We start from the raw sequence: 24,807 nt of genomic DNA, 5'->3' as shown, positions 1-24,807 counted from the left end.
TAGAATCTATTTTACATGTATGAACATATCAATCACCCCAAAGTATGTTTAAACAAAGTGAATGTTTGCAAATATAAAATGACATTTTCTAAGAATTTAGGCATATACTAGGATATGATAACAAATTTGATAAAGAGTTTGTTTCTGTGGTCGTCCTTGCAAATGTTGAAATGGAAGCAATTATAAAAATAAATAAACTTTACAATAAACAGAAGTAAAAAAGGCAAAAAAAAGATTAATGTACAGAAATTTGTTGATTTTCTATATACTAATGATGAAATACCAAAAAGAAAAAGAAAACAGTCCTGTTTAAAATCACATGAAAAAGAATAAAATACCTAGGAATAAACTTAACCAAGCAGGTAGGAGATCTATACTTTGAAAACTATAAGACATTGATGAAGTTGAAGATACAAAGAAATGGAAAAATACCCCATGTTCATGAATTGGAAGAATTAATATTGTTAAAATGACCATACTACCTAAGGCAATCTACAGGTTTAGTGCAATGCCCATTAAAATACTGAAGGCATTTTTCACAGAAATAAAACAAATCATCCTAAAATTTATATGGAACCATAAAAGACACTGAATAGCCAAAGCAATCTTGAGAAAAAAGAATAAAGCTGGAGGTATCACACGCCCTGATTTCAGACTATACTACAAAGCTACAGTAATCAAAACAGTATGGTACTGGCACAAAAACAGACACATAGATCAATGGAACAGAATAGAGAGCCCAGAAATAAACCACACACTTATGGGCAAAATTAATCTACAATGAGAGGCAAGAATATACAATGGGGAAAATAAATGATGCTGGGAAAACTGGACACCTATATGTTAGAGAATGAAATTAGAACATTTTCTCACACCATATACAAAAAATAAACACAAAACGGATTATAGAGCTAAATGTAAGACCAGAAACCATTACACTCCTAGAAGAACACATAGGCAGAACACTCTTTGACCAAAATCATACAATACTTTTTTGGATCTGTTTCCTAAAACAAAGGAAACAAAAGCAAAAATAAAAAAATGGGACCTAATTAAACTTAATCCTTTGCACAGCAAAGTAAACCACTGACAAAAAGACAACCTACTAAACAAGAGAAAATATTGGCAAATGACATGACCCATAAGGGGTTAATATCCAAAATACATAAACAGCTCATACAACTCGATATCCAAACAAACAACCAATTTTAAAAATGGTCAGAAGACCTGAATAGACATTTTTTAAAAGAAGACATACAGATGGTCAACAGGCACATGAAAAGATGCTCAACATCACTAACCATCAGGGAACTGCAAATCAAAACCCACAATGAGATATCATCCCACAACTGCCAGAATGGCTATCAACACAAAGACCATAATTAATAAGTGTTGGGGAGGATGTGGAGAAAAGGGAACCCTGGTACACTGTTGGTGGGAATGTAAATTGATGAAGCTACTGTAAAAAAACAGTATGGCGGTTACTAAAAAAACTAAATATAGAACTACCATATGATCTGGCAATTCTACTTCTGGATATATATACCCAACAAAACAAAACAAAACCCAAAAACACTAATTTGAAAAGATACATGCACCCCAATGTTCATAGCAGCATTATTTACAACAGCTAAGACATGGAAACAACCTACCTATCCATAACAAATGAATGGATAAAGAAGATGTGGTATACACACACACACACACACACACACACACACACACAATGGAATATTACTCAGCCATAAAAAAGAATGAAATTTTGCATTTGCAACAACATGGATGGACCTGAACGGTATCATGCTTAGTGAAATAAGTCAGACAAAGACAAATACTGTATGTTATCACTTATATGTGGAATCTAAAAAATGAAACAAACTAGTGAATATAACAAAACAGAAACAGACTCACAGATATAGAGAACAAACTAGTGGTTACCAGTGGAGATGGAGGACAAGATACAGGTAGGGGATTAAGAGGTACAAACAACTATGTATAAAATAAACAAGCTACACGAATATATTGTACAGCATAGGGAATATAGCCAATATTTTATAATCAATTCAAGTGGAGTATAATCTATAAAAATATTGAATCACTATATTGTACACCTGAAACTAATATTGTAAATCAACTATACTTCAATAAAAATGAAGTTTAAATAATAAAAATAAAGGATTTCCCTGTGGCGCAGTTGTCAAGAATCTGCCTGCCAATGTAGGGGACACAGGTTCGATCCCTGGTCCAGGAAGATCCCACATGTCGCAGAGCAACTAAGCCTGTGTGCCACAACTACTGAGCCTGCGCTCTAGAGCCCATGAGCCACAACTACTAAAGCCTGTGCACCCTACAGCCCGCGTGCCGCAACTACTAAGCCCACGTACCACAACTACTGAAGCCCATGAACTCTAGGGCCCATGTGCTGCAACTACTGAGCCCGCATGCCTAGAGTCCATGCTGCACAACAAGAGAAGCCACTGCAATGAGAAGCCTGCGCACCACAACAAAGAGTAGCCCCCACTCACCACAACTAGAGAAACCCTGTGCACAGCAACAAAGACCCAATACAGCCAAAAAAAAAAAAAGATTAAAAATAAATAAACAAGAAAATATCAATACTTCTAAATAGTCCATAGGTCAAGGAAACCAAAATGAAACTGAGAAAATATTTTCAACTGCATGATAATAAAAATACTACATTATCAAAACTTGTGGGATACATTAAAGCCTATAGCTTTATAAGGTACACATAAAGATACATATAAAGAAGAATAATAAAATATAAATATCCATTTCATGAAATTAGAAAACAAGAAAATAAACCTTAAGACAGTAAATGTAGGACTGTAATAAAAGAATACAACTTAATAAAATAAAAAACAAAATAAAATCAATAAAGTGAAAAGTTCCTTGAAAACACTAATTGACAAACCTCTAGGAAGATTAAGCAAGAGGAAGGGAAAAAAATGACCAGTATAAAAAAATGAAAAGGAAACATCATTACAGATCCTGTGACATTAAGAATATCATGAAAATTACAGACAAAAAATTTGAAAATTCAAAGGAAATAAACAAGTTCCCTGGGGGAAAAAATGTACTGACCAAAATTAAATCAAGAAGAACACATCTGATTGGAACCACAAGAGACCCTGAATAGCCAAAGCAATCTTGAGAAAGAAGTCAAAGCTGGAGACATCACACTACCTGATTTCAAACTATACTGCAAAGCTATAGTAATCAAAACAATATGGTATTGGCATAAAAACAGTCATAGAGATCAATGGAACAGAACAGAGAACCCAAAAATAAATCCACGATGACAAAGGAGCCAAGACTACACAAGGGGGTTAAGACAGTCTCTTCAATAAATGGTGCTGGGAAAACTGGACAGCCACAGGCAAAAGGATGAAACTGGACTACTATCTTACACCATGCACAAAAATTAACTCAAAACGAATTAAAGACTTGAATGTAAGACCTGAAACCATGAAACTCCTTGCAGAAAACATAGGCGGTAAGTTCCTTGACCTTGTCATTGGTCTTTGTGATGAGTTTTTGGATCTGATACCAAAAGCAAAGGCAACAAAAGCAAAAACAAACAAGTGAGACTACATCAAACTAAAAAAGCTTTTGCACAGCAAAGAACTCAACAAAATGAAAGGCAACCTTATGAATAAGCAAAAATATTTGCAAATAATCTACCTGCAAAGGGATTAATATCCAAAATACATAAAGAACTCGTACAACTCATTAGCAAAAAAAAAAAAGCACAAACAATCCAATTAAAAAGGGGGCAGAAGATCTGAACAGACATTTTTCCAAAGAAAACATAGAGACAGACAACAAGTACATGAAGATATGCTCAACATCACTAATCATCAGGGAACTGCAAATCAAAACCACAATGAGATATCACCTCACACCTGTTAGAATAGCTATTATCTAAAAGACAAGAAATGTTGGCTAAGATGTAGAGAAAAGGGAACCCTTGTGCACTGCTGGTGGGAACATACATCAGTACAGCCACTATGGAAAACATTGTGGAGATTCTTCAAAAAATTAAAAATAGAACTACCACATGATCCAGCAATCCTACTTCAGGGTATTTATCTGAGAAAATGAAAACATTAACTCGAAAAGATACATGCACCCTCAAGTTTATCACAGCATTCTTTACAATAGCCAAGATATGGAAACTACGTGTTCATTGAAGGATGAATGGATAAAGAAAATATTCCATTGTGATTATATGTACACAATGGAATATTATTCAGCCATAAAAAAGAATGAAATCTTGTCATTTGCAACAATATGGATGGACCTTGAGGACATTATGCTAAGTGAAATAACTCAGGAAAAGAAAGACAAATATTGCATGATATCAATTGTATGTGGAATCTTTAAAAAAGAAAAAAACATTAGGTACAGAAAACAGACTGGTGGTTGCCAGAGGCAGGGGCTGGGTGATGGTAAAATGGAGGGGTTCAAAATGTACAAATTTCCAGTGACAAAATAAGTCATGGGAATGTAATGTACAGCATGATGACTATAGTTAATAATACTGTACTGCATATTTGAATGTTGCTCAGAGTAGATCTCAGAAGTTCTCATGTATGGTGACAGATGTTAACTAGACTTATTGTGGTGATCAGTTCACAATGTATACAAGTATCAAATCATGTCATATATCTGAGACTTATGTCAATTATACTTTAAAATTTAAAAAGAAGAACTATAATCATTAAAGGCATTGAATTAATTTTTTTAAAAGCACCTCAAAAAAACCCATGCTCTGATGGCTCTACTACCAAGCCTGCCAAAAATTCAAAATTCTAATATATTACAAATTCTTCAAGCGAATAGAGAGAATATTTTACAACTCATCTTAGGAGATTAAAAAAACCTTAATAACAAACTTGATGATGAACTATGAAGACAGAAAATATTATCCAAATCTTTTTTATAAACATAGATGAAAAACACTAATGTTAGCAAACTGAATTCAATGACACATGAAAAGTTTGCTAAATCAGCTAGTTCAAGACAACACAGAGAAACCAGTACAGCCACAGCTCTAAGAGCCAAGATCACAGCAGAAGGGAAGCTAGGTGAGGTGAGCTGGGCATTCTCTGCACCTCTTTCTCCTAAGGGCATTGGTCAACTTACTGCATGGGACCTAGAAGCCAAACAGAATGCAGTGTTCTAGAGCTTTAGGCACTCTCTCAGAGATGAATAGACACAAGCTGAAGTTCAAAGTGACAAGAAAGTTAGGATTTGATGGCACATGATACCAGAGAAAAGGGAAATGCAGAAAAGGGAGCCTGACATTTGCCTTTAAAACATTTGCACAATCCTAAACTGCATGAGAACAGGAGTTGCTCATTTCATCCAAAAAGTCAGATTACTGTTTACTTACTTTCATTTTTGAAAGATACTACCACTGGGTATAAAATTGTGGGTTGGAAGTTATAGAACTATAAACTGCTAAAAGAAGACATCTACTGAAGAAATTCAATCCATTATTTAAAATTCTCCTACAAACAACAAATCAGGTCCAGAGAATAGAAAAGACCTCTTTTTTTAAAAAAAAAAAAAAGGTCAGAAATACCTTGATTCCAAAGCTGGCAAGGACATTACAAAAGGGGGAAATTATCACTCTGTTACGAATGTAGATGCAAAAATCCTTAATAAAATATTAGTAAATTGTGTGTGTGTTAAAATATAGTGAGTTGATGTGTGCTAGGATGACAAAAAGGAGGTCATTTTAGGCAGAGAAGATCAAGTTCAAAGCTTAATGCATGAAACAAAGAGCAACAAAGACAACATAGAGGAAGAGACAGATTTAACAGATGTTTAGGGTGCATAACCAATGGGGGGCCTTGGTGAACCACCAAAGCAGGGTGGTTAGAGGTAGGGAAGAGATGGCTCTAAAGATTTTCTGGTTTAGGTAACAGGGAGAATGGTGCTCTCAGAAAAATGCAGGAGAGAAAAAACATGTCTTAGAAAAACTGTAATGAATTTCATTTAGACACATCAAAATTACCCCCTTAAATTCAGAAGATCACCAAGTTCAGTCAATTCTACCTATCTCTTATCCACACAGTCTTTCACACTTTGGTCACATCTTCTCTGGAACACAGCTGTCCAATAGATCTACCTGCCTCTCATTTGGCTCCCTTGTAACTTCCCCACACCGCTGCCTAAGTGATCATGGTAGTGACCATTGCAGATGAATGGTTCTGTGTGTGATGCACCTTTATTGGAAACCAAAATAATGAGCAGAAGCTTAATGCATTCAGGCAGGTAGGAGGTCTGACCAGTGAGCTGGTAGGGGCTAACTGCTATTGCTATTTGGACAACTGAAGTGTGCAGTATCAGTTACACACGTTAATTTACTTTTTCCCCTCAGCTTCACTGTAATATAACTGACATAACATTGTGTAAGTTTAAGGTGCATAACGTGATGATTTGGTGCATGTATATATTGTGAGATGAGAGTAATTTACATTAGTAATTCCCAAATAATACTAGAAATATAAGTGCTAATAGGCACCACTGCCTGAAATGACTTTTGAATTGTTTTTTGTTTTGGGGGGTGGGGGGGCTGGGTGTCTTTTCTGCCTTCATTTTTGTTTTAGTTTCTTATTTTGAAGTAATTATTAATTCATAGGAAGCTGCAAAGATAGTACAAAGAGGTTTATACCTTTTGCCCAGTTTCTCCCATTGGTTACTTCTTCTGCAACAATATCAAAACTAGGAAATCAACATTAATATAGAATGCATGTATAGTTCTATGTCATTTCATCACATGTGCAGATTCATGTAACCATCCACAATCAAAACATAAACTATCCCACCACTACAAAGCTCTCCCTCAAGCTGCCCCTTTAGAGTCACACCCACCCCCTTCCCACCCATCATTCCCAACCCCTGAAAAATGCTGGGTTTTTTAAAACTTTGTTATATAGGGAAATGATTGAAGGATGCACAAAATATTATATGTTGTGATACAATAGCTCATGCTTTAACACAGAGCATCCTTTGCAGCTCTCTTTCCCTTCACCTACACAACTTGCACTCTCCTCCTCTCAACTAACTCACATCACGTGTTAACTTCTCCCTTTCTTGATATTACCTTTCTTGATATACATGCTCTATATTCACAGCATGTATTGTCTATACCACTGATATCACTGATATTTTAGTCACCCATTCCCTTGTGAAATCTTAAATAATTCTATCACAGATCAATATAACTCTTAAACATGTGTATTTTTTTCTCCTTCAGAAGATACTGTTATGTACTGCTTATTGAATCCATCGCCAGGGCCTAGCAAAGATGAAAACAATGAGTATTTGTTAATTTAAAAAATATGTTTTCTAGGTACTACTATATTTTTATAGCCATTTTCTTTAGAAGAGCTTAAAATAGATTACAGATGTTACCGCTCCCCCCCGCAAAATCCTGACAGTACTTCTATGCAGTTCATCAGCATTATTATTATGCCGGAACCCTAGTACAGTGCCTGGTTTAGACATTCAATCAATATTCAGGTGACTGAATTATCCTATGCTCAAAATTAGGGAAATTAGGGGCATTAAATAAGATTAGTAATCAATACTGAATCACCAATTGTTATTAGAAAAGAGGCAATGGAAGATTAGAAGAGAAAATGGAGCTGGAATGGGAGCAGAAGAGAAGTAAAGAGATAAACATGAGGACAAGTACACTCAACACATTCTGACATGTTGTGTTTTGGGCTGAAGTCTCCATTGTTGAAGCAAAGTCTGATATAATAGATTAATTAGATTATGGAAGAGGGAGGAGGTAATGGGAAGGGCTTGAAGCTCCTGAGTAATGCTCCACTAGTAAAGCTGAGCAGCTTCCCTGGCCCCTCACGGCAGGACCCAGGAGTGGAGCTAATAATTCCACCCACTATTCTCTATCTACCAGATCACTTCACTATGTAGTAATTGAGATTTAAACACGAAGACAAAAAACTACTTACATGAGAGGCTGTAGACCAGGTTAATTGGCAAACAGGTCCAGGAGTAGTAATATAACCGATTGGCTTATAATCCCTTTCCACTTCAAAGAAGAAGACAGTTTGATCTTTACTCTAAGAAAAAGAGAGATACCCAAATATATATTATTATGAAACATATTGCATACAGTACAAAGAAGCATTTAACAGCTATATTACACCCACTGTATACTTATACCTACAATGATCATATTTCCCCAGGTTATTCTGGGAACATTCTTATTTCAAATATTTGCTTCATTTTCCCCATGAGAACACTTGACAAACCATGTTTTCTTGTATGTGTTTCTGAAAAGATGATCACCATACCTGTATATAAGATTAATTCACAAAAAATTCCACAATGCATATGCTCACCTATTTATGCATAAAGAATTTACATGTTTATTCTCTTCATTTATGACAAGTCTATATAAGAACATACCTAGGTTATAAAATGTTGATTATACATAAAACATGTTGCATGATTCCCAGTTGAAAATTTCTATTCATTTAAAATAAGCATTACAACTCAATTTGTAAGAATATTTTTAAATGTCATGCACAGACTATACTGAAAGAATCTGAATACAAAGAAAACAAAATATGGATATATTCTCAGAAAGGAATATAAGCAAATAAGGCATCATTAAGTAGGAAGACTAATAAGGCAGGGTTAACCACAAAAATTCAATAGGAAACACAAGGAAATCTACTACTTACCCCTGTGGCTAGAACTTCTCCATCACGATCATAAGCTAAAGCAGTGACAGGAGAAGTATGAGGTTTGAAAACCTGTTTCAAACGAATATCTGCATCTGAAACTCTCTTCCGTCCCACAAAAATTGTGAGCCCTTTTGGATCATAAAGTTCAAGAATTCGAACAACGCCATCTTCAAATCCTGCAGTAACCTGTGCTCCACCGTAGCTTACCTTGGACAAAAATGAAATGCAGGGTTTCTGAAATTAGTTGATTAAGAAAGCTGTACTACATAACAGATTTCTGTATTTTATTTAGACTTAAGTTATTTAACTAAATAATTAACTAAAATAAATGCTAATCAATAATTCCTTATACTACTTTCTGGTAACCTCCATCTCTTCTATGACAGTTCCTTATCACTGCTGACCATGAGACAGGCAAACAATGACAATCCAAGCATTCAATGAACAAAAGTTGGCGGAATGTCTGTCTACTATGTGCCGGGCACCCATCACCAGCAACCCAAGTGTCAGCATAAACAGTCTCAACCCGTTTTCACAAATTTATGGTCAAGTGGGAGGACAGACATTAATCAACCACACAAAGGAATATGGAATTATGAACTGCAATAAGTAAAAGGAAATAAACATTCTCTGAGAGCACATAGCAAAGAAAGCTGACCTAGTCTGCAGCTTAGAGGAGAAGTCTGGGCCAGAGATATAAATCTAGCAATGTCTTAATGTACTAAATCTGCTATCTCAGAAGGCATTCAGGAGAAGGGCAAGAGCCTTGGTATTCTTTAGAGCAGATTGATCATCCCTGAGGCCAGGCAATTATGAAAATCTTGGGAATAAGAAAACTAGGGCTTCCCTGGTGGCGCAGTGGTTGAGAGTCTGCCTGCCAATGCGGGGGACACGGGTTCGAGCCCTGGTCTGGGAGGATCCCACGTGCCGCGGAGCAACCAGGCCTGTGAGCCACAACTACTGAGCCTGTGCATCTGGAGACTGTGCTCCGCAACAAGAGAGGCCGCAACAGTGAGAGGCCCGCGCACTGCGATGAGGAGTGGCCCCCACTCGCTGCAACTAGAGAAAGCCCTCGCACAGAAACGAAGACCCAACACACCCAAAAATAAATAAATTAATAAAGAAAACTATATTCCATTCAATTCCAACTGAATGTTTATGCAAACATTTACTAAGTGTCTAAATGTACCAGTAACTGTAGAGGCACTGGAAGTACAAAGAAGAATAAGATATGGCGTCGCCATGAAGAACAAACAGTCTGGTGGGAAAGACAGTCAATAAAGCAAGTCATCTTAGTACACTGTGATAAGTGCTATAAAAGAGGTATATACACAGTCCTTAAACAAAAACCACAAAGGAAGAAGTACGCAGCTGTACTTGAAGGTGGGGTCATGGAGGGCTATGCAGAGGAGATGATATCTGACCTGAGCTAAATTGTAAACAATGATGTGCAGTTTTCCAGAAAGGCAAGAGGGTATGAAGAAGGGGCAATTCAAGCATAATATCCATATGATCATTACTTGGATATAAGGCTAAAAAAGAAAACATTCTATGGACATTGCCCAAGCATCTGAAAAAATGATTCAATTACATAGGCTGTATTTTAAAGAATTTAGGTAAGAGTGTAAACAGATTAGGATAAAGAGTGATCCATGTTTGGTAATCTAAATACTCTGTCATTTCTACTTAATCCAGTCTCATCATTGTTCTGCTTCTATTCCCTGGCCTGAGTTCTCCTTCTGGTCTTGATCCCATCATGAAATTCCCCTCCATTCCAGCCACCTCCACATCTCCTTTGGGCCTGGAACATTTTCTCTTTGACTTCAACCCAAAACAATAAGGATAAAATATTCCCCAAACATTCCCATGACATTTTAAAAACTTGGCTGCAAATTTTTTGCCATGCCTCTCATGGAGAGGTGGGGTTTAAGTCCCTCTCTCCTTGAATCTGGGTTGGGGGGGGCTTGTGACTGCTTCACCCAACTGAGTATGGTACAAGTGACATTATGTGACTTCCGAGGCCAGGTCATAAAAGGACAGCAGCTTCTGCCTTATTTGTTGGAACACTAGATCTTGGAGCCCTGAGCTGCCATAAAGAAGTGTGTGACTGCCCTGAGGCCACCATGCTGTGATAATCACCTCTCCATGTGACATGGGCTTCAGGTAAGCACTGCTGTTGACATCCCAGCTTAGCCTGACCTTCAACCCAGGTGCCAGACCTGTAACAAAGAAGCCTTCAGAGGACTCTAGGCCCCAACCATTCAAATCTCCCCAACTGAGGCCCCAGATACTGTGAAGCAGAGATAATCCATCCTTGTTGTCATCTGTCAGAATTCCCAAACCAGAGACTGTGAGCAAAATAAGATGATTGCCGTTTTATGCCACTACATTTGGGGTAGTTTATTACACAGCAATAGACAACTAGAACAATGATCTCTGTTTTTTTCCATAGCTCTTATCATTATCTAACATATCATATAAATTTACTTATTTTGTTTTTTGTCTGTCTCTGCCTCCTGTCTCCCACTAGAGTGGGAGATTCATGAGGGCAAATATTTTTGTCTTTTTGTTCATTGCTATATTCCCAGAATCTAGTAAAAGGACTGGCACGTTGCAGACATGCTGGAAATATATAGAATGAATGAATCAGAGTCAGACAGAGGACAGATACACAAAGTTCTGTCAGGTAATTACTTTTTAACATGGAACTATTTCTAAACTTTAGGTGGCATAACAATAGATTTTCATTAAAACAGAACCAAAACCACAATAGCAAAGTCATGATATGATTTTTATCACGTTCTAAGTGAACTAAAATTTTTGTTCTTCTCTAAAATCCAGAGTCAGAAAATATCTGTGTTTCTAATAGCACTAATATACCATATTTACAAATAGATTCTAGTAGAAATTCATTATAACAATAAGCTTACCAGTCGTGGTACCCAAGCAAGGGCAGTACCTCCTTGTTTGAATTTCATCTGAACCAAAGGAGTTTTGCTAGCAAAATCATAGAGTCTAACAGAGCCTACAGAAAGACAGTTTAAAAAGAAACAAGTTATTTATATATATATATATTTATATATAAATATCTTTAATAACTTTAGCTCACTTCACATTTAAGCACTAAACAAGAAACATCATAAAAATTAAATCAACTGATAATCTAATGGCCTTTCTTTAGTTAAAAATTTACATGTACACCCTCAATCAGGTAATTTATAAACATGAATAATACTATGCCATTTTATATAAGGGACTTGAGCATCTGTGGATTTTGGTATCAGTGGAGTCCTGGAACAAATCCCCACACAGATACAGAGGGACGACTGTAGTAAAGAAACAACTGATGATTGACTGGTGGATCAATTTCACCTTGCACAGTCCACATAGATTCACTGTAAGTCGAGATGGAAGGAAAAGGAAAAGCACGAATGTGGATAACACCAAGATGAATGGTATTTTCACGAGTAACTTATTGATGTGTCTTTATTTTAATCTCTCGCAATAACCATGGTTGCCGTATTTTGGGCCCTTTCCCCTCTCCTGAAACTCACCTCACTTGAATCAAGAAGCTTCCCTTTTGGAAAAATTCTCAAATACTTTAATCAAACACATTAAAAAATGAATTGAAAACAAAACACAAAGGTCCAGATATGAGTTCCTACTTACAGTCCAAGCCAGTAGTGGCCATGAGATAAGTGAGAGGAGAGATGGCCAAGGCTTCAATGGCTCCAGAATGGAAGGAGAAGAGGCATTCTGGATCTTGGGTCTGATAACAAAAAAAAAGATCCTATTAGAGCTCAAAGATAGGTAAAAAGATCCTATTAGAGCTCAAAGATAGGTTAACACAGAATTAAGGCCAAGTTTAAAGAAATGCAAATAGAACCCTGTATCATGTGTGACTTTATCTGAACAGAAGTTAGAAAAGGCATAGTAAGACAGAAAGAGCGCTGAAGTTTGGAATTAAGAGAGACAGATGATGCGCTTGATGGCTGTGTGATTTGGCACAAGTCACTTCAAATGCCAGTTTCCATTTCTTCATCAGTTAAATGAGATGATGGCAACTGCCTGCCTACAAAACAGAGTAGTTGTGAGGATTATATGAGATAATATACATTAAAATGCCATATGTTTATGAAAACTGTAAAGCACTGTATAATGTTAGGCATTGTCATTGCCACTTTTCCTGTAAATTCTGTTATGAGATAGATTCTTCTTTATGTAAAATCATAATGAGAGAAAGAGACAGAGGCAGTATGAATTCTTTGGATATGTTGAGCAAGTTTTTGATGAGAACAATGATCAAATATGGAAAAAGAGTGTCTTTTAAAGAATAACAACAAAGGTTTTTACTATGAGAATTAGAAAAAAATAAGAAAAATAGTCAACTTACAATATTTGAAAAGCTAAGGTCAAGCTTCCATATGGCTCCATTGGAATCCTAAAAAATTAAATACCTAATAATATTTTGTTCATCGTTTTGAACTTTTATCAAATTAAAGGAATTTTCTTTTTATGATTTAGTTAAAGGACAAAACATACCAAAAACTTACATATATTTTAAAGTGTGATTGGAATTAAACAATTGCAACTTCCATGCATCTTAGAACACAACGACGCAATAAATGAAGCAATCTCATAAAACTTATAGTCAGTTTAACATAATAAAAATGCTAATTTGTTTTCTGTGTATAAAATACAAGTCAATTAACTATCAAAATTCAGGGAACTCTTCATTGTAGTATCAATAGTAGTCTTAATAGTACAATGGATTTACAGTGACAATAAATTATACTACTATTTTAATTTTATGTCCAGATAACTATTTTTTTAATGTATTTTTTTAAAGTCATTATTGAATTTGTTACAGTACTGCTTCTGTTTTATGTTTTGGTTTTTTGGCTATGAGGCATGTGGGATCTAAGCTCCCCAACCAGGGATCAAACCTGCACCCCCTGCGTTGGAAGGCGAAGTCTTAACCACTGGACTGCCAGCGAAGTCCCAATGTCCAGATAACTTTAAAGAGCAAAGAGAGAAGACTGCATCTTACCTGAGACAACCAAAAGTTATTTCCAATTTCATTCATTTTTATCATAGAGAAGAGTCTGACATTCTTGTCTACTTGAAGTTCATTAATGGGCTCTATCTCTAACAATCCAGTCTCGTCTATAGTATCAGCAGTGTCTATTGTCTCAAAATCCCATATCTTAAAAAATAAGAAAATACTTTAATCAATCAGCAGTTTCTGAATGTACATTTTCTAAGCCAGAAAAGGCCCCATTTTTTTCAAGAGTCATTTCTCTTGTTTCAGGAAAATAATGAGTAGGTATAATTAAAACACCAGACAAAATCTAACCCTGGGATTTTGCTCTGAAATGGGAATAATGAATTATTATAATTTCCTTTGTATTTAGGGAGATTAGTGAGAAAATATAGACCTGAATAAGAATTCTAATGTGCCTAAAGTAAACTTTATTTCAAGGTTTCTGTCAGGCCTTTCTGCATATATAGCGGCCGCAAGGAATAAACGGTTCAGTCATACACTGAGACATCATGACGAGCCTCGTTTTACATTAGATCCGTGGGCTCCTGGAAAGGGGACACAGACCTTCTTGCTTAATGATTCAAGCACTATCTTCATTATAAGCAGAGAAAAACTGATGTAGGTAATGTCTTCATGAGATAATGTTTCTCTTCCTTATCATAGATTTAGACTGTACTATTCAGATAAGGATGGTTGTTCTTGGGATAGGAGACCAGAATAGTACTAGGGAAGGATGAGGCAGCACAGTTTCACTTCATGTGGTGAAGAGACTCGGAAGGACTTCCCCTGGGAAGTGCCAAAGCCCAGCCTGGAAGGTTCTGTAGCCACATGCTGCTACGTCACCCTAGACTCAACAACTCAGCCTTTGGGAGGATTGATGTTGTCCCACAGAGTAGGCTTGTGGAGGAGAGTCCCAGATCCTAGGGTCAGACTAACTCCTGGGAGTTGGAGTAGGTTTTTCCTAGAGGGTGAGAGGTAGAGATTTACAACATAGGGGACTGAAGAGATAAGGGGAGACGCTGAAAGGGGAAACAAATTAGTGATGTCCATGAAGGGATCCTCTGTGAAGTATTTAACTTCTCTTCTCTTGAGGTTTTCCTCCACTTGGTATTTTGATGTATTTGGGGGTGACATATGCCTTGGAAGGATAGTGAATATGTTGTATGACATAATAAAGGACAAAAGATTCTCAGAGCAATGAGTAAAATAGAACAAAATTAAATTTAACATGATTCAAAAAGCCAATGGTAAGAGGACAAACTGTGGAAGACATGTCTCTAATAAATTGAGCCATACGTAAGCTCAGTAAGTGTCAGAGTAACCATACTAGTAAAAAAAAATAATACAGTCTTACTTCTGATAATAATACTTCCTAAAGAATGTCCAGAAAATACTCCCTTTTATGAATATTTTCTTATGAAAGGCCCCAGTAGAAATACATACTGTGGGGACCACAAGGCAAATCAGAAGACTGCAGGTTTGCCAGTAACAGCAGGGTACCTACACATGGGTAGGTGGGAGAAGAGGTGTGACAACAGCCAGAAGCACGGAGATGCAGAAGCAATGTCCCAGCTTAGCCCACACTATGGGCAGGACAGTGTCCACAGGTGAGGACAAGCGAGTTCACTAGTGTACAGAGCACCAGGAAGGGAGCATCCATAGGCAAACCCTATCAGCCCACCTTTGTATTTCTAATTGGTAAACTCAGTAAAAAAATAACTAACAAATGCTTGGCCTCGTCCCTAGGAAATGACCCATTCATACCAGGCATTTTGGAAGGACATCTGAGTCCACTGTTAATATTGTGCTAACATGGATATTCATTTTCCGAAGCTACTATTGATACATCAACAACAGAATCAAAATAACCAAAGGCCCCCTCAGAAAATTTCAGTGCCAAGATGTAAATGAATTTTGACTAGAATTTAAATATTTACCACAAGAGAAGCATTATTTAAAATGAGTTGACCCTAGAGGTAAATGACCACTGATCTCCTTCATCAAGTGACCTTTGTGAGAAATTAAAATCTGATAAAACCCACAGGGTGATCTGCAAGGTTTTGATGTGGGCGCTACCGTCCAAGTGTAAAGAAAACTTACCCTGACACATCCATCTGACCCGATGGTGATGACTTCACCCTCGTCCAGCATTATCTGGTTAATGGGACCCTGGTGACAAGGCTTGCCTGCAGCTCGACTCAGCTCGACTTTGATGTGGCCACCTTCCCAAAGCAGCAAGTTGCCCCATTCTGACCCTGAGAGCACCTGGCAGGTGTGCGGAAAGGAAGGAACGTGCATTAAGACAGACAAACGTGTATATATACTTCAAAGAGCTGGTGAGACTTGTTTCTAAAGATTTTTCTTGGTTATGAAAGTAAAAATTTTTTTTAATTTTTAAAATAAGAAAATACAGCAATGAAAATTCACTACCCCAGAAACAACCACTTGTCACATTTTGACATATTTGCTCCTAGCATTATACATAGTTTTACCTCATTGTGATCAGGCTGTATGTTGGTTAATTTTTCAAACATATCTGCAGTAGATTTCTTTGTACACCTCTTAAGGACGCAACCCAGGAGTGGAATTACTGGGTCAAAATTTAGAGACATGTTTAAAGTTCTTGATAGATGAAATTCTACTTTTTAAGAGTGATAATATCAAATGTTATAAGATGTTTGATAATTGTGAGGCCAGTACTGAACTCAGCAAATTATAGCAGAATATAATTCAATTTCAAATAAGGATGATCATCTAGAACCATTTCACATTAATGCACTTAATCCAGCACTTCCCAGAGTATGTACCACCAAACACTAGTTCTTAAGATGTTTAACTAGTATAACATAATAAGTAATACTAATTGAGTATTGACTCCATGCCAAGCAGTGCCTGAGCACTTAACATATATTGTTATTTAATCCTAAAAACCATATGAACTAGGTACATTTACCAAGGACACCATGTGCTGTTGTACAGATTGGGTACTTTATTTTCCCAGAAGAGATAGTTTTTCCCATTTGCACAAAGGAACCATCTGGGCCAATGGAAGTCCTGACTATTACTATCCCCATTTTATAAAGTAAAAAAACTGAAGCACAGAACAGTTAAGTACATTGCCCAAAATTACTCAGAGGAGTCAGGGTTCTAAACCACGCACTGTGGCTCAAAACCTCCCATTCCAACTAACGCTGCCTCAGAAGACATATGCTAGGAAAAACAAAGTCAAACAAGTTTCTTTTCTCTAGGACCCCTTGGAAGCTTTAATACAGAAGTGTTCACTGGGAATCACCATGAGAAATTTCTAGCTGCAAAGGAATTTGATCAGGAAGATCTTTTCATAGCGTTTCTGTGCAAAAGAATGTTGCATGCAATGCCCTTTGGGGAACTCTGATCTAATTCTTGCCTGCCTGCTCAAGGACTCTGCAGCCCCATTTTCCTCTCACCTAGAGGAACTTATGACCTTCCTCAGTCTTTTCTACTTCTCCAGTCTACCTATGCTTATCTATTCTACCTATTAAGCCTCAGCCCACTTGTCCTTACTTAGACTTTTTTTCTGTCCAGTAACTAAAGCCACCAAAAGTCACCAAAGCCTATAAGGCATTCCTTTCTGAAATGTCACTCATGTCTAGCTTCCCTTTTCCATTTGTCCCGAGAAGAGTCCAGACTCTCATCATCTCTTCTTACATAAAAGAAGTATCTTCCTTCTGAGCTCATCTCCTTGACTCCACATTTCCCTTCTAATATGCTTGGCATTTGTGTCCAAGTTTATATATAACTTCTTTCATTTGCAACTCTACTCTTCCAGAACCTAACAGTTCTGCCTGGCTGTTCAAGTCCTCGTACACTAGGGCGCCACCATACTTCTCAATCTCCTTTCCCACTCCTTCCCAACATGAGTACTCCAATTAATCCTCTACATATATAATATTTACTCCCAACTCTAAATATTTCCTTTTGTGGCTCTTTCATTGAAAATGGGTTCTTGGGCTTCCCTGGTGGCGCAGTGGTTGAGAATCTGCCTGCCAATGCAGGGGACACGGGTTCGAGCCCTGGTCTGGGAAGATCCCACATGCGGCAGAGCAACTAGGCCCACAAGCCACAACTACTGAGTCTGCGCGACTGGAGCTTGTGCTCCGCAGCAAGAGAGGCCGCGACAGTGAGAGGCCCGTGCACCGCAATGAAGAGTGGCCCCCGCTCGCCGCAACTAGAGAAAGCCCTTGCACAGAAACGAAGACCCAACACAGCCAAAAATAAATAAATAAATTTTTTAAAATAAATAAATAAATAAAATGGGTTCTTTTCTCCCCTACATCTACACAAACTCTACTGAACCTTTTTCAGATATACCTCATACCATGTTTTTAGTGATCTTTATCTTAGCTTAATTCTTACAGAATTTGAAGCTGGAATAATTTATTATCATCTTATAGGTTTGGATATATAATTTATAACTTAGCCAGCATCCAAGACTTTTTATTTCCTCCCATACACCATGATTTCAAATTAAGAATATTCCACTAGGCAATGACTAGACCATTTGGTTCCTCAGAGTAATATTTGTATGTTGGCATTTACTTATAACTGAGATGACCACAAATAATACTATATAACTCATCCTAATAGGAAGCCTTATACAATATTAATGAAGAACTGATCCTATAGGCAATATGTCTATAAATTTTATAAGGAAAGAAGAAGAAACTAACAGATTAAAATTGCAGTGTTGTAGATGTCACTATACAGTGGCTCAATCTTCCTGAATAATAATTTGGTAATAAAAGCAAAAGCCACAAGACTGTATATAACCTTTGACCCAGTAAGTCCTCTTGGAGGATCATGGCAAAGAAGAGAGAAGGGAAAGATAAACACTATAAACATTGCAACTCCATGACATAGTTAAAAGTGACAAGTAAGTCACTATGTTAATATATGAAAATGCTCGCATACTTTATATGTGTATATAATATTTAGTAAAGACAAAATGATATGTACATGTGGATTATGACAACTTCACAGAATTAAAATTGATAATCTGAAAAGGCAAAATTAAATGCTCATTATATTTACAATTATAGTATCTGTTATTGCCAATATTGGCAGTGCTTTTTAGACTGCTTTCATATATGTATATCACTTCATTTCATTTCAATAATTTCATTATTGTAGAATAGTAGCTGTACTCACCTTCCCATCTGGGAGCTCCATGTAACCTTCTATATCATTAGTGGCTGTTTTGCCAAATCGACCCAATGAACCCTGAAGCTTGAGGCCAGTGAATGTTAGAGCCATTTCCCAGAACCTGCCAACAAATAAGAGCCTGAATGTACCTCAAAGAAATTTCATTTGTTTTAATTTTAATATCACCCAAACATTTACATATTTCATAGCCACATATTATTTCATTTATCCATTCATTCAATTAAAATGTATTAAGTGTCAACTACCTGTCAGGCAAAGTTCTAGGCAATATGAATTCGGCATCGAGCAAAATAGTCCAAAAAGAAAAAATTCCCTGCCTTTGTAGATCTTACATTTTAGAGTTGTGTTGTCCTATGCAATAGCCACATGTTTGACTATTTTAATTTAGACTTAAAGTAATTAACATTAAATAAAATTTAAACATCAGTGTTTCATTCAGACCGACCAGTTTCAAGTATTCAATAGCTACATGTGGCTACTGTCTACTAGATTGGCCAGCACAGACCACTCCCACCCTAGCAGAAAGTTCTACTGCATAGTGCCACTTTAGAGGATATAAAAGTTTTCCAAAAGTTCTAATTAACTTGTTGTGTAACTTTGAGTGATCTTCTTGATCACATTGTGCTTTCATTCACTCATGTGTAAAATGAGAATATTATTTGCACCAACCTCATGAAATTGTTGAAAAACTCTTTTAGAAGAGTGCCTGGCACATAAAGTCAATAAAAGTTATTAATATTTTCTTATTCATAATCTAAACAAATGAATAGCCAGAATGATGAAAACCATGTAGAAAAAAGAAAGAATCTGGCCTACCACCTGGATGTAGAATAGTTAATGGACAGTATCAACAAGCCAATAATATGAAGCCAAGAGCCTAAATGACCAACACCCTTCTCCAAGGCTGTTGTAGTTCCCCTGATCATATGTTTCCATTTCCTCTGTTTCTTTTATAGCACACCACACATGAAATTGTTCAAGGTCTATCTTTCCCCAAAGACATAGTACATAGAAAATATGCACTCTAGTAAGCAATGGAAAAATTAGAATTTTTAAACCTATAGCCAGCAGAGTTAGTTGACAATTCCAAGATTTAAAAATCTGTTCAATTATTCTATATTTCAAAAGGACCAGATTTAAATTGGAATGAAAAGAATTTAAGATAGATTAAAAAACGTCTTTCTCATAAAGAGACACTGGGAATCAAGTTAAGGGCAGCTCAAGAGTAGTGCTCGAAGGTTGTTAAATAAAGGACAAAATCAGTTCCATCCTGAACAAAGAACAAAGGGTATGATATAGTGGAAAACACCCAGAGACCTGAGATCAAGAGTAGGCTCTGTTACCATTTAGTATTGAGGGTCCTGCATCAGGAATGGTTCTGTTATAATTCTTATTTTACAAGTGAAGACTGAGTTCAGAGACATCAAGATGACTTATCCATCTCACAGTATCGCTACAACACACTGAACAGTGGACCTGAAAGCTCAATATGAACTTGGACACAGCACGCCAATGTTAGTAAGACATTTTACAAACTCTCTTAGGAAGTGAAGCCTACAAGAAGGCAGCAAGCAAAATTCAAAAGCCCTTCTTTTATCTATGCTGTTTTCAGTAATAAAATCTCCATACCCAACTAGAAAAGCTGCCCTACAGTTAGTTTTTAAAATAACACATTTAAAAATTATCCTAATGTTAACAACATCAGCAAAAATGTCTCCAGCTGGTCAATCCTCTTAGAAAAGACCCTAACAATAAACGACTAGCACCTGCATCAGTCACGCAACCTACTTGATGTGGCCGGATCCCGATGTAGTAAGCTGCTCGTCATCTTCAGGATTGAAAGTAACCTTGAAAACTTCCTGGGAAAAAGCTTTTGTCCTCAGTAGGGGCTGCTCTTCTTTCCAATTCCAGATTGTCAGTGTGTGGTCAGGGTTGCCACCAACAGAGGCCAGCAAGGTACCGTCGCAGTTAAAGTTCACATATGCATAGGCCAGATCAGTCCCATCTGAAAGGATGAAAAGATGAATGCAAGTCTAATGAACACGGACAGCACTTACTTTTCAAAAGTGTATTATTTAAATTAAAAAAAGGAGAGAGAGAGAGCACCCTTAGTGGTGTGCATTGGTGGAAGAATGCCAAGACTCCCCTAAAGAAACAATTCCAAAATCACTCATCACCCTTGGCTGTAGAATGAACTACATGATATGGGGCGTGGGGGGGGGGGGGCGGGGGGGGGGGTGTGAAGAAATCTTAATCACACTTTGCGTGAGAAAAACACTTTGAGAATACATTCTATTTCATGAAGCGGGGAAGGGTGACACAAAAACATGTTAGACAGCAGAGAGAAATCAATTTAAAATCTGTCACTGAAAATTTCACGAAACATTGATGACTTCAGGTTTCTGGTTATGCATGTGAGGAGCTAAGAAATCACCATTCCATCCTAACAACAAGTAAAAATCTGAATAGACTGAAAAATCAACAGCTCTCCTTGGATCTATACGAGAAGAAAGGAACCAGGGCAAACCCCTGCCCCCCAAGAATGGAGAGACCACCAGGTAAGCACAGGGATTTGCAATTCACCAGAGCAGAGGCTTCCAAGCAGAAACAGCCAGAACAGCTCAAGGAACCACTGCCCGGGGAGTAAAACATGAACTCTAACTGACGAATTGCTGGAGGCTCAGTGTGGACAAGCCTGAGAATTAAAAACTCCAGGGGGACCCAGTCATAAGGTGGCCCCAACAATATGGTGAGATTTACCTCCGGGAGTTGACCAGATTCCTGAAGTAAAAATATCTAGAAAAATCCCCCAGGCTTCCAACAGAAGGAGGGGAAAAGGAACCATTTTGAAATACCCGAGAGCCCTCTGTTCTTCTTAATAAGGTCTGCCCTCAGGGGAAACTGATTAACCAGAGCCTGACCGGCTGGAGTGTTCTCAGAGCTTAACTGACCTGGAGAAGGAAATACCCAGCCCAGCCCACTCTAGCCATCCTGTCCTACCTAAGGGGGGAGAAAAATGCTGAGAAACATTTGAGAAGTTCACAGTCCAGAGGCATAGGCTCACCAAAACACTGAGACCTAATCCCAGGACTAGAGAATGCTTTCCCTGCCCCACACCTTACCACCAGGTGACTAAAGTCCTATTTAAGGCAGTTCTTTTTACTCAGTACATCATGTCTGCCTACCCAGAAAAAATTACAAGGCATACCAAAAAGCAAAAAAAGACAGTTTGAAGAGACAAAGCATGCAGCACAACCAGACATGGCATAGATGTTGGAATTGTCATATTGGGAATTTAAAACAACTATAATTAATATGCTAAGGGCTCTAACAGATAAAGTAGACAACATACAAGAGCAGATAGGCAATGTCAGCAGAGAAATGGAAATCCTAAGAACCAAAAAGAAATGCTAGAGATAAAAAAAAAAAAACACACTGTAACAGAAATGAAGAATGCTTTTGATGGGCTCATTACTCGATTGGACACAGCTGAGGAAAGACTCTCAGCTACAGGATGTCTCAATAGAATCTTCAAAAACCAAAAAGCAAAGAGAACAAAGACTGATAAAAACAGAACAGAATATCCAAGGGCTGTGGGACAAATAAAAAGGTGTAAGGTATGTGTGGTGGGAATACCAGAAGGAGAAGAAAGAGGAACATAAGAAATATTTAAACCAAAAGTGACTGAGAAATTTCCCAAATTAATGTCACACACCAAACCACGGATCCGGGAAGCTCCAAGATCACCAACCAGGATAAATGCCCAGAAACACTACAGAAAATGAAAGATAAAGAAAAAAAATACTGGGAAAAAAAAACAACAAACGGCAGGGGACAAAATCTTACCTAAAAAACACCAACCTAGAATTCTGCGCCCTGCAAAATTATCCTTCAAAGGTGACAGATAAAGACTTTCTCAGACCAACAAACACTGAGGGAATTTGTTGCCAGGAGACCTGCCTTGCAAGAAATGTTAAAAGAAGTTCTTTAGAAAGAAGGAAAATAATATAGGTCAGAAACTTGGATCTACATAAAGGAAGAGAATCAAAGGAGTAAATGAAAGTAAAATAAAACTTTTATTTTTCTTATTCTTGATGTAACAGATAACTCTTCAAAATAAAAGCAATAATGTATTTGTTTATGTATGCTTATGTCTGTGTGTGTGTATATATATATGCTTTATATAAGTGAAATGAATGCTTATATATAAGCTTATATGTAAGTGAAATGAATGACAGCAACTAAAATGCCCCTTAATAGGTGAATGGATACATAAAATGTAGTACATCCAGACAATGGAATATTATTCAGCACTAAAAAGAAATGGGACTATCAAGCCATTAAAAGACAAGGAGGAAGCTTAAATGCATATTACTAAGTGAAAGAAGCCAACCTGAGAAGGCTAAATACTGTATAATTCCAACTACATGACATTTTGGAAAAGGCAAAACTATGGAGACAATAAAAGATCAGTGGTTGCCAAAGAGGGTAGAGCAGTTATGAATAGACAGAGCACAGATGATATTTAGGACAGGCTTTGGGAAAACTCCTATTCAGAATACTGAATGATGTTATAATGATGGATATATGTCATTATACATTTGTCTAAATGAATACAGAACACCACAAGTGAACCCTAAGGGAAACTATGGACTTTCGGTAATTGTGACTGTTAACATCGACTCATCCTTGGTAAAAATGTACCATTCTGATGAGTCATGTTGATAATGAGTAGGCTAAGCATGGGTGAGGGGAGAGGGTATGTGGGAATCTCTGAAACTTCCTCTCAATTTTATTGTAAACCTAAAACTGCTCTGAAAAATAAAATCATTTTTTTAAATTGACTACTGAAATTAATTATATGGAAAACAGAATTGTAAGATAATTGTGATGGTAATTTTATGTGTCAACTTGGTTGGGCTATAGTACCCACTTATTCAATTAAACACTAATCTAGATGTTGCTGTGAAGATAGTTTGTAGATGTGGTCAACATCTATAATCAGTTAAGATTATCCTTGGTAACCTGGGTGGGCCTCATCCCGTCAGTTGAAAGCACTTAAAACAGAACTAAGGTTTCCCTCAGGAAGCAGAAGTTCTGCCCTTAGATGTAGAATCAATTCCTTCCAAAGAATTTCCAGCCTGCTAGCCTGCCTTACAAACTTCAGATTTGCCAGCCCTCATAATTACATAAGCCAGTTCCTTCAAATAAATCTCTCTTCTATCTCCCACCAGCTGTGTTGCTCTGGAGGACCCTGACTGCTACAATAATATTACATCTTCAAAATGTTTTTAACCTTAAACGTGAGATATTTTAAAGATTCTACTAGACTCACCTTGAAGTATTCTGTAGGGCCTCAAAGAAGGATATTCATAAATGATAATCTTTGGGAAAACTCCTTTTTCTGCTACTGTGAAGTAAGTTTTTTGGGGGTGAACCTATAAAAGATAAAATCTCACTAAAGCACTGAAAGGGAGATTATCATACAAATCGCTCAGTTAATACAGTATTTAGCATCTGTTACTTTATAATTTGTTTATTAGGATCCACTCTAATAGAAAACTCAAAACTGGGCATCTAATAAATACTTGACAATGGATATAATTTAAACTGAAAACTAGAAGAATACTCATTTTAAGTTTTATTTTCATTAAGAGAGTCATGTCTTAACTCTACGATTTTTTAAATTGCCATCAGAAGAGCTAGAACAGTGGTTCCCAATCTTTAGCAGGCATCAGAATCACAGGCAGGGCTCATTAAAGCACAGATTGCAAGCTTTAACACTGGAGTTTCTGATTCAGTACATTGGGG

General features: G+C 37.0%; 1 protein-coding gene across 1 annotated transcript in view; it reads right to left on the bottom strand.

Moving 5' to 3' along the window:
* CFAP44 (cilia and flagella associated protein 44) overlaps positions 1–24,807 on the bottom strand; it is a 118,515-nt gene that overhangs the window by 74,015 nt on the left and 19,693 nt on the right. The window contains exons 6-15 of the mRNA XM_007181919.3: positions 24,332–24,434; positions 20,785–21,001; positions 18,982–19,096; positions 15,895–16,059; positions 13,801–13,956; positions 13,144–13,191; positions 12,420–12,519; positions 11,681–11,775; positions 8,748–8,957; positions 8,010–8,120 (exon numbers count right to left, since the gene is read on the bottom strand). Coding sequence (XP_007181981.2) covers positions 8,010–8,120; positions 8,748–8,957; positions 11,681–11,775; positions 12,420–12,519; positions 13,144–13,191; positions 13,801–13,956; positions 15,895–16,059; positions 18,982–19,096; positions 20,785–21,001; positions 24,332–24,434 — 1,320 coding nt within the window. The remainder of the gene's footprint in view (positions 1–8,009; positions 8,121–8,747; positions 8,958–11,680; positions 11,776–12,419; positions 12,520–13,143; positions 13,192–13,800; positions 13,957–15,894; positions 16,060–18,981; positions 19,097–20,784; positions 21,002–24,331; positions 24,435–24,807) is intronic.

This window comes from Balaenoptera acutorostrata, chromosome 4 (genome assembly GCF_949987535.1).
Source record: "Balaenoptera acutorostrata chromosome 4, mBalAcu1.1, whole genome shotgun sequence".
NCBI classification, from domain to species: domain Eukaryota; kingdom Metazoa; phylum Chordata; class Mammalia; order Artiodactyla; family Balaenopteridae; genus Balaenoptera; species Balaenoptera acutorostrata.
Note: the sequence above shows the minus strand (reverse complement) of the source record. Positions and strands in the feature narration are given on the sequence as shown.